Source organism: Barbatula barbatula, assembly GCF_947034865.1.
Source record: "Barbatula barbatula genome assembly, chromosome: 12".
Taxonomy (NCBI): Eukaryota; Metazoa; Chordata; class Actinopteri; order Cypriniformes; family Nemacheilidae; genus Barbatula; species Barbatula barbatula.
Genome location: NC_136775.1, coordinates 16,914,835 through 16,930,913, shown reverse-complemented (window position 1 = coordinate 16,930,913; position 16,079 = coordinate 16,914,835). Strand labels below are relative to the sequence as shown.

Genomic DNA, 16,079 nt, shown 5'->3' with positions numbered 1-16,079 from the left:
TCATCTAAACTAACTTTTTTCATTTAGCACGTCCTTCCATCCGAAGCATTGTAAATGTAATATTTTCTTGGAAATAAGTGTCTCTACGGTGCCATGTTTACAAGCAGGATCGGAGATCTGAGCCCTTTATCAGTTTGGGAACAGGAGCTTTTAAATCTTTACCATGAAAAAAGAATGTCTTCGAGAAAAACACAAACAAGTTTTTTTATGGGTTTATATTTAAAAACATTATTAAACAAGAAAACTGCAGTTGTCACAAGTATTACTGAATTATATAATCTCTAAAACATTGAAAGCACAGGCTGGGGGTGTCAAAGTGAAACTGAGCTGGTGTTGACCAAACGAATTTACTAGATTCAACGAATCCTTCAGTTTTAATGGCTAATGGAGCACCATCAGAGAGATTACAAGTGACCATTATACTGTAGAGCTTGGTGAGCGTCCAAAAGATGCTCTTCAAGAACAGATGAACGCATAACCAAGTGATATTTAGCTGACAGCATTTAGTGAAATACATTCAACTAATGATCATTTGGATCTGGTAGTATAACACAACCCAGTCTACGGAGCACTGTTTATTAGGTAAAACATAAAAATTTAGTAAAACTATCCAAATTCTTTTTTTAAAAATCGTTGTGAACTTAGTCAGACAGAGATGGTGAACGAATGGAGCGTCCGCTGGCTGGACTGGTACTGAAGGCGTGAGAATCTCTGTCTTTACTCTCATGCTTGTGTTTGTGTTTATGCTTGTGCTTGTGTTTCTTCTTCTTCTTCTTGTGCTCATGGTGGTGATGATGATGGTGGTTGTGATGATCTCCATGTTTGGAGGACATGCTCTCTTTGCTCAGCAGGGGCATAGGCGTTCCGGGCATGGACAAAATGGCCTGCTCCACGGAAGACGGCTCTTTACCTGTGAAGTTGAGAGAGGTTGAAGCAGCGTAAAACAGAAGATGGTCTATACCATGTCAGAACATGCAGAGTATGATGTATCATGTTTAAATGTCCTGGTGGCTGTGTGTTTGTGTCTTACCAGGAGTTGAAGGTCTCTCGAGCATGTTTAGATGGTGATATATAAACGCTTGGCTGTCGTGAACTGTTTCCATGTCAATATCTTCCTCCTCCTGTGTAGGGAACTAATATTTAGGTCATTTAAATACTGAAATGCACAGAAAGTTACATTTATATAGGAAATATAAATATATCTATATATTATACTTTTGTATAAACGTGCAAGGGCATATTTTGAGCAGATAACTGGTTTTAGACATGAAAGCTCTAAGAAATAAGGCTTTGTCTTAGGAAGATCTGGCACTATAAAGCGAAGACATTACGAGATCATTTCATAGTTTTTCTGTGAAAAAAAACATTTACTTTTTCCTTGGTAGATTCGGAGCGGTTAACTTACTTTGGTCTTTACAGTTATTTTAGCACATGGCTCCTCCTGCATAATCTGTCCAGGTTCAGGGGATGAACCCAACAGAGTCTCGGCCTTTCTCTTTAAACCTTGTGGGGCCATGACAACACAGCTCAACGCTGGCTCAATGACTACATGCTTTTCCTCTTCTGGCTGTGGATTATATGACGAGAAATAATGTCAGCTGCATTTAATAAACATTAAACTCCTAGTATTAAATGTATGCAATTCATACAGCTCATGCATTGCATGTTCAGACTACATCTTTTTAGCTATAGATGTTAATAAATGACACCTAATTGTAAAGAGTTTCGAGACTTGTAACATTTATCATTTTTAGGCGTTTAAAGTGCTGGTGAATGCCTTGCTGTGGGTAACCTCTGGGTCCGGATCAGATTTTAAGGTGGGGTTGAGAACCGCTTTCTTCTCCTTCAGGTTTAGCACGAGACCCAGCTCAGGCAGCGGCAGACAGGAGGGACGGGTCAGCCCAAACAGAGCATAGTACAGATTGACCGCATCACAGCGCAGACGCCAGTCATGAGAGGTACCTGAGACACATGCACGGCGCAGACAGACAATAGATGATGCCGGATTTGTGAGAGATTATTGACCATTCTACCACCCGAATTCCGAAAATGTTGGGACGGTTTTGTTATTTGAATAATATGAAAACTAAAAGACTTTAATATCACATGAGCCAATATTGTATTCACAGTAGAACGTGGAGAACATAACAAATGTTTAAATTGTACAAAAAGGATTTCTAATTTGATGCCTGCTACAAGTCTCTAAAGATTTGACACAGGGCTGAAAAAGTAAGACATTTTGGTATGGGCAGCTTGCAGGTTTTGAAAGGCACTATGAATGCTGAAAGCTATATAAAGGTTTTTGACGATGTCTATTTCAGGGAAGGCCTTGTGCATTTCAGCAGTACAATGCAAAACCACATACTGCAGCTATTACAACTGCTTCGTAGTGGAAGAGTCCGGGTGCAGAATTGGTGGTAACTCCCAGAAGTTATACAATTTCTCAGTTTAAACATTTGTTATGTTCTATTGTGAATAAAAGATTGGCTCAAGTGATCTGAAAATCTACTAGTTTTCATTTTATTCACGTTTAAAAAGGGTCCCAACATTTTGGGATTTCGGGTTCTACACCTTAATCCCATTTGACAACCTCTTTCAACAAATTAAGAGTCATGAATTAAACATTAGCATAATATAAACTCGGATATAAACTTGGCGGTACAGTTAAGTCCACCAAGCACGCAATAATAGGAACAATGGAGAGAAAGGGGTGGTAAAAGTATTAAATAAGGACGAGGTACTTACTTGCATCACACAAACAAAACTGATTATTGCAAAAACACAGTTTCATGATTTATTCTAGCACAATATGCATGTTTCCGTTTTAAAAATGAAAAATCAAAACTGAGAACTGTGCTTCTGCATCTGAGAAACGAAGACCACAGGGTACAATGTTAAAGTCCTTGAACCACGTCTACAACCTCTTAAACCAAATGTACAAGAAATGACTTTCATCACAGCTGGCAATGGCCCCATACTTGTACTGCCAAGAGCGGCTGCAAAACCCAACGCGCAGACGTGTGTTTTGACACAATAAATCCTTCCACAATGAGAGTGAAACAAGACCTCCCTGTCAGAAAACAAACCAAGAAAACTTTCGCTACAACAGCAGCCCTTTAAGAGCCTCTCTCAAACACTGCCAGAGTTGTTAAAAAAACACATTTACTTCAGTTCCTAAGAACCGTAGTAATGGAAAGCAGGATATGAAGAGCTGTGGGTAGTGAATAGCGGCTTTCACAACTTTCTTTTGTGTTTCAGATCCTATGGGGGCCGAATGTTAGCGAACCCAAAATCAAATGGGTCATATGCATATAAGGAGTCCTAGGGTTCTGAGGATGAGTATATACAGTACATACATGCATATGTATGTATGTATGTGTATATATATATACACACACATATATATGTAGGTATTTCGGGCCACCTTTTTAAAACAAACCACGTTCAGTATGAAGTCAGTCAGTAATGTTAATTCATATTGAAAAGGAGGTTCACTGAATGGCACAAGCCTGCGACCATGGAGCGCTCAGACATTTGGCACATGCAACAATGCTAATAACAGTGAATCAAGTCCATATGTGCTGTGAGGATAAGAATTCAATGCGTGTGTTTTACCTGAGTTCATCAACTTCCACAGTTGGTCCACTAAAGCTTCATTGCACAATGAAGACTCTGCAGCTTTAGTGAAGGGCGGATTCTTGGCCAGCATGCTGAGAATCTTATGCCTAAAAAGACAGAAAACATATACATTTTACTTAATATAACAGAAAATGTATCCCAGAATCCTCTAACACATAAAAACTAAGTTTCCTGACACTATGACAACATGGTCACTTTACAACAATTTACATTTTAGTGGCAGCGTTAAAACTTTAACATTCAAGTTGCAAGCGAATTCTGAAGACAAAACGCCAACAAAGCATTTCGTACAAAACAAGCATGGTTAATGATATGCCATTTGTATATAACTTAATTACAATTACATTTAAAGTCGATTTCATACAAAAGGTACAACCAAACTAAATAAAAATGTCCTATTCACTTACTATTTAGGTCATTTATAGTCAATGTCAAATGGCCGAATGGTGCTAGATAAGTATTACATTACAAGAATAATAAAAACAGTCAACAATTCATATTCATTGAACAAAGACTTCACAGTTATTGACATTAAGGGTTGTCAAACAATTGATCGAGATTAATCGCATCCAGAATAGAAGTTTGTGCAACATAATGTATGTCTGTGTACACATTCACATACATGAACATATTTAAGAAAAATATACAATCTAAAAATGCACAAAACGTTATGAAATCATTTAGATTATTGGTAAATGTAAATAATACATAGATATTTCCTAAATATATATACTTGTATGTGTACAGGCTTTTAAATACAAAATCAATATGCACAGTACACAGACACACTTTTATTCTGGATGCGTTTAATCGCCATTAATCTTCTGACAGCCCCATCCTCACTCACTTTATGTAATGCACAGGGTCATTCTGCACCAGATCCAGAAGCCACTGTAGTTCAACAGAGCTCCGATCAACTGCCAAAAAAGAGAACAGAAAACATACACATTACACAAGACTCACACATAAGTATGATTGTACGTTTATAATAATAAAGCTGTGCGCCTCTGTGATTCCCCATCAGATAAACTAGTCGATATCACTAATAATGATGAAACCAAGACAAACATTGGTCACTGTAATTGGTCTTTATAAGCCTCATTGAGCAACTTCCCCATCTCCAGAGGTCAATATTCTTCTCAAGTAGAGCGTAACAGCCAAACTTCAGACAATAAGGGATTCAGAGGAAGTCTGAGGATAAACCTCATCTCGATTTCCCGAGTCCTGACCAGCAATATATTAGAAACTGACTTTTACTGGAAAGCCTTACAGCAGACTTCAGTTTAAACAACAATCACGGTTGGCTTTTCAACACCGTTTTCCACATAAAACCTTAAACTGGCAATTTGTCACCAACCGAATAAAGTGAGACATGTAAACACGCTCTGAAGGTTTCAGGCGAAACCTTAATAGTAGCTCCTTGTGTTCGACTTTGAGGCCTGAGCGCATGCTGTCTCTATGACATTTACTGCTGTATTGATGAAAATGTAGTTCTGCTCGTAAATGTGACATGGGGTGCGGGAAGGGCATGTCAAAAAAGATAATGCAGAATTGTTCAATGACTTCATGTAGACTTTTTAAAAAATTATATAGAGCAAATAACAGTCCTATTCTTCCTGACAAAGCAGAAGAGAAGGCAGAGATGTGGCCAACGTTAGGGCTGTCGCGCTAACCGCGATTCTGTAATACCGCGCTTCTGACAAGCTGACCGCAGAGGATGACAAGAAACCGCAATAACCGCTCCAACCTCAACGTTCACATTTTCAAGTTCAAGTGTTTTTTTGGCTAGGAACTTCATGCATGTATAATGAACGCCACATGAATTGGCTATAAAAATACAACATAAGAGTAATTTATATCCGTAAATTATTCGAAATTGCTCTGTGTTGTTCTGCATTTACCAACAAAATATAAAAATACGGTTTTAATTTGTTTTAAAACACCCATCTATGTTAGTAAAAAACACCACTATACGCAACACAAAAAAGTCCAACAACATAACTTAGGCCTATTTATTTGGCACTAAAATTCATGATTAATGCGGTAATATCGCACACCGTGCTAATAAGCCACACAAAATCACCGCACAGGAAATTCCTTCACCGCGACAGCCCAAGCAAACGTACCTCTGGTGTAGTCCACGACAGCCTCCAGTGCTGCAATCCTCACATCCACAAAGTGACCGTACTGGGCGTAGGACTTGAACAGGATGGGGTCACTGGGAATGTGACCGTTCCTCTGTAGCACACGAATGGCCCGCAAGCAGCTGCAGCACAGCGGCAACAACAACAATAAAAGCTTTTTAAGTGAGACAGGTGTATTACAAGTTGTGACTGCATTGTCAACACTGGTTCCATTGCCTCCCACAGGACTTTAATAACACAGAAACAATTATACAGAAACAAAACGTACACTAAGTTGGTATTAGAAAGCATGGATCAATTGGATTAAAAAAACATAGTGGACTGTGTGAAGTAGGACTGCAAAACTTGACCAAGAATAACATCACCCTACGTTAATACCCGTGTTGCAGGAAATGCCAACTACGAGCAAGACTGAGTTTAATTGTTTGTATTTTTGCTTTGTATATTAAATTTAACAACCAACCCATAAGTTGAGCCCAGTGGAAACAGCCTCTTACCAGCCTGTCCATGTTAGGAGAGACAACAAATAGAATGACATTCGCGGGTTTCATGGGGTGATGCAATATTAACTACAGGTTGTTTTCTGACAAAAGTTTACTGGAACATTTCAGAATCAAAACACATTTAACTGAAACACATTTTGAAGTGAATCACATTTTCCATGACCAAAATGGCTAAAGCATAAAGCGCTTATTTCAACATCGGTACAGTATAATGAAGGTTTAACCCTTACAAAGTTCAACCGCCGATTTCAATGTATTTTGAGAGAGTTTTCCAACCAAAGCTGAACAATGTGTGTTTAGAAACCAAAAACTTCCCCCACAAGACACAAGAAAAAAAGACTTTCGATACTGCCTAGGGAGGAAACACACACCTGACAGTGATGGCGTTTCGGTAGCTCGGCAGAAGTTTTTCCATGTTTAGGAAGCGTGTGATTTCCTCCAAGATGAGCCGAACATCAGCGTTCAAGTTGTCCACCGTGCGCACCTCATTATTAATGTTGATGGCCGGAGTCAGCGAGTTTGTCAGGGCATCGATCAGCTCGGCACGATAATAATTATCAGAAAACTGTGGGCAAAGCACATCGCCTTTGACTAAAAAGACCCACTTTCTTTCAAGACATTCACATACTGCATTTCATCCATTACCTTGTTCTTCCGGTTGTCATTGTATTTAATGAGGTCCAGTATAAAATGCAGCACCTCTTTTGGACATAGGTTCTGAACATCTCGAAGCAAAGCCATGGCCACAGGCATAGTCTACATGACAAGAGGATGGCCAAAAGGAACCGAGTGAACGCATACAATAGCTTACCATGCAATGAATAAAAACGGCTTTTTAAATGTGTCTGTACATTAGTTGCCACCGTACCTTTTGCAGAAAGTAGCTTTGAAAGTTGATGAAGTTGTTGGTCTTGACGATATTTGGGCAGCTTTTGCAGCAGAACATGCGTGTGAAGAGAGATTTCATGGCTGGCGGGCCTGTCCACGTGCTCACCATAGAATTAGCAATCTTAAACACAAATCGATACACATTGAATTCAAGTTTACGAGAACGTTTTCATCCAACTAGATTTGATCTAACAGTAAACCATTGTAATGCTTGCCATTTTCTAATGTGACGTCAACAGAAGTTATTTTCTTCAAAACTCATGAACCATCTTTTACCTTAGCCAGACAGAAGCAGGCCTGCATGCGGACTTTATAGAAGCACTGGTCCTGCTCCAGAATATCAGTCAAAGCGAGTCGTGAAGCAGGCGTTGGAAATTTCTCCAGGGCTGAAATAGCTTCCTCTTGGGCCACCACGTCCCTCTCGTAGCGCAGCTGATACTGCCACATGAAATCTGCCTGCTCAAACTCCACCTTACGCAGGATGGACATGTCCGGATCGATCCGGATCCACAGCAGAGGAGAATCAGCACTGTGATTTAACAAAGAAGAGAGGACTTCATTGATTCAAGGGTACTCGACTTATATTAATCAATACTGATGATTCAGATATCTGACACATTAACAGTGCTTTTTGCATCCTGTGTAGAAGGGAAGAATGTTTATTTGGACAAAAGATATGACATGATGACAACAAATGGTTTAAAAAGGCATGCTAGTGGACAACAGGACTCAGGGGCTTCAATAAAGTAATGGAAGATGTACAGGCATCCGGCTGTTATGGCAGAAATTAGCCCGGACGGTGTGATCAAGTCTCGATCCGAAGCGGAGGCTTTGTATCACACTGAAGGGGCTTATTTTGCGATAACAGACGGCTGCTAGTACATTTTCCCGCTTATTACACGGCTACTTACCACATGAGAAAGAACTGGATATGAAATGTGAATTTGAAATATTTATTAGCTCATTTTTACCGAATGCAGACCTTCTGAAAGGAAAAGTCGTTTACTTTCTGTTTTAAGCAAAGAAACGACATTTAAATGTCACAAACAGACAGATTTGGTTTAATCATTTGTAAATATAGTGCATATTATTAAAATACATCTAAATTGTCAAAAAAAAACTGTCAAAAAGAATCGCTGCATCCGAGTTACCGTGTGTCATTAGTTTTGAGAGGTTGTTATCTGGAAAAAAATCAACCTGCAAATGTCACGACTGGCCAATCAGAATCAAGCATTCCAACGAGCCGTGTAATAAAGACTGTTTACGGTTAATCTAACAAAAACAAGAAATTAGAGCCGTCAAACAACTAATCCTGTTTAATTGCATCCAGAATAAAAGTTTGTGTTTACATAATACATGTCTGTGTACTGTGCATATTAACTGTGTATTTTTTTAAAACATCCACATACACGCAATTATTGGTAAACATAAATAAATATTTCCTAAATATAAATACAAAATGAATATGCACAGTGCATAGACTTAACACAAACTTTTATTCTGGATGCGATTAATTACGATTTATCATTTGACTGAGCTACAAGAAACGTTACAATTGTTATTTGCTCTCTCATTTGAAGGTCACTTTGGATAAAAGCCTCTGTCAACTGAATGAATGTAAAGCTCTGAAATACTCATTGATCTGCATGATGTACACAAGGAGACGGACAAAATATTTTGAACATCTTACTCCATGGCTGATAAGTCCATGTCAACTTCTTCTCCATTCATCAGAGGGATTTTCTTCTTCTTGTTTCTGACAGCGAGAGAGAGAGGGATTGTTGATTTCAAGGTGACATTAAAGAAAAATGTCTGGGTGTAAATAGGAATGCAGTTACAATTCAGTCATCACCTTCTGCTTTTGGAGTGGCAGGGAATGTCATGTTTTAGACTGTTCTCCTCTATTTGCAGGGTGTGATTAAATGAGCCATCCAGCTCCTGCACTGTCACTTTAATCGGGCCCTGTTGAAAAATCAAGTGTTCCCAATCAGCAGATTATCTCTAGTTGGACAATTTAGAAGACCAAACATTCGTATTGGCTTTATAACTTTTTATTGGATAGGACGAGAAACCATACGGTGTGAGAGAGTGAAAAAACAGGAGTCAGGAAAAGACCACAAGCTCGACAGACTTGAACTCGGGTCGCCCCAAACGCCATTGCACAATATGTAAATGTGCACACTCACCACATATTTCTGAGTGCCAGATGATGTGTAGTCCTGACGGATCTCTAGTTCCAATACATTTCTTTTTCTGTTGAAGGCAAAACTGCCGAAAAATTTGACCACCGAACTCTGGTCTCTGAGGTTGATGAGTCAAAGATAATGTGCAAAAGAACTTCCAAGTACGTAAGGTCACACATGAGCAAAACTCATCAATGATGTCATGCTAAAACATTTCAATCAGCCATTGCATTAAGTGTAAATAATGCAATGCAATACAAAAATGGCGCTGCTTGTGTACAGTCAGTCACTCTAAAAGAGTTTTATTGTGTATTAAAACCAAGATGACTGAACATTATGCCATTTGTTACAAGGCTACTAACCGAGTTCATAAAATGACCATGAAATAGTGAATTTAAGTTTAAAACAAAGACCAAAACAAGAGAGACAATCATAAATGAGGCAGGAAATCAGACAGCGGGAAAGTTTGTGAAACAGGCATTTGAAGGATACACCCACTGCTTGATGAGAGGTCCGATGTCCTTCCCCGACACGTTGGAGATAGATTTGAGGAACCCAGAGGTGGACACCAGCATCTGACTCCACATGTGAGACTGATATTTTTGGGATGACGCCGTGCTGGCCAGACTCAAGAGCTTGTTAAACACCTGATGAGATTATAAGAGCCTCGGAGTGAGCTTCGACGTGCTTGACACGTTTACACTTAACCACAGGAACAATGAACGTTTAATGTACAGAGCTGGTCTAAATCTGAGGTTTACACGCTGATTAAGCTGTTTAAGACCTCCACACAGAGGACCTACCAAACTTATAAAGCACTTTAAAACTCAGATGAGGGATATTTCAGTATGTTCACCTGAAGCATGAACTCCATGCTGATCCTGTTCTCAATGAGCCGCATCACCAGGTGAGCTTTGCACTGGAACATCTTATAATACTCCCAGGACAGCGTATGTGGGTGTTTGATAGAGAAGAAAAGGTGAGGCGTTGGGCTAAAAAGAAAAGCCACAGATTGTGATAATCCCTTATGTCACAGGACATCATGCAAACTCATGACAGAACTATAACAAATGACTAAAGGGTAGAAAAACTGGAAGTAGCTCTAAAATGCAATGCCACCATAGCAAGAATAAGATTTATGGCTAATTTGTTGAGAGGTGTTGACAGTTTATGGGCTGAAGAAAAACAACAGCAGGAACTAAAAATGAAGATTTCTGTTTATGTAACTGACAGAACAGAGCCAACGTTTGTCCTGTACGTCTGGCAACATTTCTTATTTAAACTAAAACGTCTTTAAAGCAAATGAAGCCATGTTTATAAACATTTAATATGATAGTGTTTTTAAATTACTTGTCTTTTTCTTTCCCTCCAGAGAAGGTGGGATGCAACAGGACGCCGCCCATCTTCAGCTCATATTGCACAATCTTGTCCAGTTCCTTTGAATAAAAAAACTAATGAATACCCGAGAGCGTGATGACACATAAAAAAGTGTGTGCAATATCAGGCATTTCTCAAACCTCTTTGATCCAGTGTCGGTATTCATTGACTCCAAAGGTTTTCTTCAGGTAGAGGCCATATATGTATCCTGAAATTCCTTTTAAAACCCACTCATCAGACCTGTGGTTTAAATTCACAACATTTCCAACATTATTCTGACGTCAAATTTCATTCACTGCTATATTCTTATCTATCCCTGGCTAGGGGATTATTCCAAGTAAGACCCCTCACATAGTACAAGACATTAGCCAAAATGACTTTAATATGACGTTTAATGCCGTTTCGGCGTCAGCCAAGATCTGGTGTTGGCAAGACAGATGCGAGTCTGTTTGAATGGATTTAACTGGCAGTGCTGGAGACCGCCTGCTCGAAACCCACTGTCTTCGATTACAGGGTTGAACTGCATTAAACAACACTATTAATTGCAGGCAGGCGACCGCTCTCCATTTCAAAGCCGGTGCGGTTCTCCAGTTGGGGCCTGAACATGCCCAAATAAATAAATAAAAGTCTGCTATAGAAGTCCGCACATCTGATTCGGATTTCAGACATTTAGCACACAAGGGGGTCTATTGTGAGAGGTAATCAAAGCTTTGGACAAAGCACTACGCCACTGGACCAAACGGACCTCATGGTCTCTCAACACACATGCATGCACCCGCTCACACACACACACACACACACACACACACACAGAAGGGGCAGAGAACTTCAGTTAGTTATTGCCAAAGCCAAAATCACAACCACATGTGTTTTTCAATGTGAATACTGAAAGTAGTGTGAGCAATTGACAACAATATCCATGACTGCGTCAACTGGTCTATGGCTGTTGGTTGTCGAATCTAACACGATTTGTATCTGCCCCAACATTAAATAATATTCTCTTTATGAGCCTGCATTGCACTGTGACATTATAAAACAATCTGCACCGAAATGTTTCAAAAGTGGTTCATCAGGGATTGTTCATCATTTTTGTGCATGTCATGTCAAACCTGTATGACTTTCTTTCTTCTGCGGAACACAAAAGATTTCGATAAACGTCGGTAAGCAAACAACACTGTTCCTGACTAATGTGCCGATGCAAAACCACCAAAACATTTCTTAAAATATCTTCTTTTGTGTTACGCAGTGACAAGAGTCATATACAGTTAACCACAATAAATGATGCCAGATTTTTTATTTTTGGGGTAATCAAAATAATGGGGAACGGTAAATGACCAGAAACTCTGAAAAATAAACTTGAGATGCTTCTACGTCTACCAAACAATCCAGACGTTTTACCACCACTTCACCGTCCCGATCCACTTACCAAGACATTCTAGAGATGAAGCAGCCGAAGAACTGTTGGGCTAGAGCCTGAGCCAGAAAGCGTCGACTCAGAGGAGTCTGATCTATGATCATACCGCTGTGCAGATGGTTGGTACTGAGAGGAGAGACCAGGACACACAGCAAAACACAAGAGAACGAGGGTATCAAATAGCATTCTAGCTTACCAAAACATCTGCAATTAAAGCCAAACTATGGCAATTTACTACTTATTGTTGTAAAATATTTCTAGCTTTAAACAATCTTCAAAACAAGATTATTCAGATGCATTACACGTACCGGTTTCAAGGTACACCGAGGTTTAAAAGAGTTAAGGTTTCAAAACAACTCAAATTTACTGTGATAAGGTATGAGCTGTGTTTACATGTATAATTAAATCATGTAATTCAATGTTTGATGATTATGTCTAATGTATATGACCAGAATACTTTTTTTTTTAATATTTAGATTTTAAGGCTTTATATATAACTAACACACGTTCTATAAGTTGGTTCAAAATGAAATGTATAGTGTCCAGTTGAAAAGCAGTTTTTTGTATACACTGACATTTCAAAATAACACATTTTAGTCTTAAAAAACTTGCGAAACCGTGGCATTTTAATTAAGGTTATTTTACCTCCAAAAATCCTAATTACACATATTGTATGTTTAAAAATGTCAGTGCCTGTTATATATGTAGTTTCAATGATCATACAGACTGTCAGAATAACATGTACGGTAGGAAACAGCGATTAAAAAAATCACCTGAAAATACTCATGGATGCATATGATGAGACCTGCACATAAGACTCGTCCACATAGACAGTCTTGAAGCACGAATAAGGGTAGCGGCAGGTAAGGATCTCCTCGTAGAACTCGAAGATCTCATGCAGGTAGGACATGGTGTGCTTCAACAGGGGCAGAAGCTGAGGCAGGCAAAAATGAGTCACCTGTGAAAGCACAACAGTGCATGCTAAAGTCAAGTCATTTGAAAAACTGTGTCAATAAATCATGAAAAGACCATGAAAGTGGGAATTGCATTTTCAAATTGGACTTGATCTTGGTTATCATCTACAATCTATGAAGTATAGATGGAAACTGCATACTGTACCACCATCTGGTGGCTAATTGTGAAAGTGAAATTTGCTCAAGTCTGTTGTTCTTACAGGTAAACATCTCCTAACTGCTGCATAGTGACTTGTAGACTAAACAAATTCAGATTTACTCTTGGACACGCACCTCGTGCATGTAGGGATCAACCAGAATCTCAAAGGGCCCTACGGCCAGAGAGATGTTAGGGGCAGCAGTAGGGATGGGCAGCATGTAGTGGAAGGTTTTCTTGCGCATGTCGTGAGTGTAGACGGTCTCCACTAAATCCCCACAGGACACGGCCACCATAGAGGCATCCACAGTGAACTCCAGCTTCCACGTGCACAGCTCAGAGTAAGAGTCTACACACGGAAACCAGAACCTGGCAGAAGAGATTGGGATTATTGAACTATATTTAGTGTCTCTTTCTTCAGTGAAAAGCTATCTTTGTGTTAAAAGCTGATCCCCAATCAGTAATCTTCCCTACCAGCAATACCAAGTTTCAGCATATTTCAATTCAATTTTATTTATATAGCGCTTTTTCCAATGCGCATTGTTTCAAAGCTGCTTTACAGAAGAAGAAAAAAAACTGAAAGAGAATGAATACATTACAGAGGTATTGTAAAACAAACAAGACCTTTCTAACAAAGCAATGTTAACGAAATCTACAGAGCCTTAACCTAATCTTATATCAGCAGTCTCCCGGGGAGCAAGCCAACACGGCACAGTAGTGAGGAACCAAAAACTCCAATGATGTATAAATGAAGTAAAAAAAAACTCAGGGGAGGTATCTGCAGCTTACCGTGTGGAATTCTGGTTGCCGAAGGAAAAGACGTGGGCTCCTCTTTCTGCCATACTTCCTTCCACATCAGGTACTACAAAGTGCAGTCCTCCTTTTGGCTGGTCCAGGGAGAACTCAATGTACACTTTGAGAACTTTCATTTCTGTTAAAAGACAGCACTGATCAGTAGGGCAGCTTGATGCTTTTAACTGTACCATCCACAATAAAATACCACAACAAAATATAAAACATTGTCAATTGTTCAGAGGTGTTCAATAATGACTACAATAGATTTTTACAATTAGAATTGAAATAAACATAGCAAAGAGTAGTAAAACATTCAAGGCTTAGCTGCCATGATGTCACCGTATTTGTACCCGGTACTCTGGTAATAAACTGACGATGAAGTCGTTGCTAACCCAAATGTGTTTGTCAAAATAATAAATAAACAATTAGAATGGAAGTGTCCAGTTCTGCATTTCCTAGAAGGCTAACATTTTATTAGAGTAGAATGTAAACGCTCTCGGACTTGCCAGCCCTGAATAAAAAACATCAGATTAACAAAGCATCAGGTTATGAGGTCATGAGAGGCAACATCTATTTTCAAGTGCTACACTGACACTCCACGCTGCGCTGGATCTCCTTACCATCTCCCTGTTTCCAGAGCTCGGATGGAACTTTAATGGAAAGCTCGCCATTCCCAGCATCTGGGTCCACAGCACTAACTGCTGCCGTGTAAGCGCTGGAAAAGTAGTTGAGGTTCCTCCTGTTAACCACAGTGAGCGCAACAGCACAAATGTAAAACCAACATCAAATTCATCATAGTTCATTAAAATTATAAATAAAACGAATCACCACTAAGCAAATAGATTAAAGTAAAAAAACAGTACTTACTGTTTGGACTCATGATGGCAGACCTCCAGCGTGGGGTCATTGTAAATGAAAGGCGCTTCGAGGTCATTCACTCTCACCCTGTAGATTCGGCACTGCTTGCTGTTCAGCTTGATCCGATTCAAGTTCACCACCGTAGGAAAGATGGTCAGCTCCACATAGCCCTATTTTTTAAATTAAACATGTTACCTGTTAAAATTATTGAACGAACATACACCAAAAATTACATTTTATTAAAAAAAGACATAAATGTTGATTCATTCTTTACATCATTCCAGCATCATATAGCCTATTCATGGTGAGAATCAGCCCATCCATACACAAGTGTGTTCTATACATAAATTCAAGTTAGCCAAAGCATTCTCTCATGTTAATGAGACCTTAAGGTTTTTCAGCCTTATGCAATATAGCAAAGTTACTAATACTTATGTTTTTGTAGTCTTCTCAATATCCACACTTAGGTTTGTCCTAATCTCTCATATCACAATGTTCAGCAGATTTCCCCTTATCTACTTCAAACTCACATAATAATCAGATTCCACTTACAATAACAGACTTCCTCTGAAAATTGATGTTGTTGATGCAGACAACCTGATGGGTCGTGAGGAAATAAACAAACAGCCATGCGTTAAAGAGACGGATCACAATCATCAAACACAAGTATGCAGTCATAAAAGCATGCGATTTGATACTTATAATTTGTATGGCCGTGGGCTCTCGAAGCCCTTGTCTTTCTTCCGATTCATGACTGTTCAGCTTATGCTCCCAACACATCGGAGACCCAGAGCTTTAAGAAATCCATCAGCTACAGCGTGTTTTATAGAAAAGCCAGTCTCGTTCTTGTTCAAGCATCAGTGTAATCCATTTTCATGTTTTTTAATTTGTGAGATGATTCTGAAACGTCACTCATATCCTTTTCCGTTCTGCAGACGAGCGACTCTAAACATTTCTCTTCTTCACTGTGCATAAGTGCGTTCCGCCATATTGTTCGTGTGTAACCTTTCACCTCCCGCGCTCAGAGTTCCCGGATGTTCGGTGTGGAGGGGACACAGCCAAAGCCTTTTAAAAGTAAAGCCTGCAACCTTCAGGCAAAAAACGGAGACCAGAGGCGGTTTTTAATGGACGTCAATGGGAGAGAAGATTCACTACAATGAATAAATCG

At 39.3% G+C, this 16,079-nt stretch overlaps 1 protein-coding gene across 2 annotated transcripts; it reads right to left on the bottom strand.

Annotated features, from left to right (window-relative positions):
• Positions 1 to 69: 69 nt before the first annotated feature.
• Positions 70 to 15,815, bottom strand: taf2 (TAF2 RNA polymerase II, TATA box binding protein (TBP)-associated factor). 2 transcript variants are annotated; one of them, XM_079469550.1, is made up of 26 exons: positions 15,614 to 15,815; positions 15,464 to 15,518; positions 14,921 to 15,081; positions 14,674 to 14,792; positions 14,048 to 14,189; positions 13,396 to 13,627; positions 12,922 to 13,106; positions 12,161 to 12,274; positions 10,875 to 10,974; positions 10,708 to 10,793; positions 10,214 to 10,349; positions 9,850 to 10,004; positions 9,361 to 9,475; positions 9,027 to 9,136; positions 8,865 to 8,930; positions 7,451 to 7,703; positions 7,155 to 7,295; positions 6,932 to 7,042; positions 6,658 to 6,851; positions 5,766 to 5,905; positions 4,487 to 4,556; positions 3,616 to 3,725; positions 1,793 to 1,962; positions 1,406 to 1,567; positions 1,031 to 1,121; positions 70 to 910 (listed from the first exon to the last, which is right to left on the bottom strand). In XM_079469550.1, exons 1-26 carry the CDS (start codon positions 15,661 to 15,663, stop codon positions 642 to 644), a joined length of 3,537 nt encoding a protein of 1,178 aa, XP_079325676.1. In that variant the 5' UTR covers positions 15,664 to 15,815; the 3' UTR covers positions 70 to 641. The 2 variants fall into 2 exon arrangements, with proteins under 2 accessions (XP_079325676.1, XP_079325675.1); XM_079469549.1 differs by lacking the exon at positions 15,614 to 15,815 and having other exon boundaries at positions 15,464 to 15,601.
• Between the last annotated feature and the right edge of the window lie 264 nt (positions 15,816 to 16,079).

What these genes read in the sequence shown, in the direction of transcription:
- taf2 (XM_079469549.1), bottom strand. Translation starts at nt 15,589, where the DNA reads ATGACTGCATACTTGTGTTTGATGATTGTGATCCGTCTCTTTAACGCA. An exon ending in TTCAGAGGAAGTCTGTTATT is followed by an intron (nt 15,082 to 15,463) that starts GTAAGTGGAATC and finishes TTTAAAAAATAG; the next exon opens with GGCTATGTGGAGCTGACCAT. An exon ending in ATGACAACCGGAAGAACAAG is followed by an intron (nt 6,852 to 6,931) that starts GTAATGGATGAA and finishes CTTTGCCCACAG; the next exon opens with TTTTCTGATAATTATTATCG.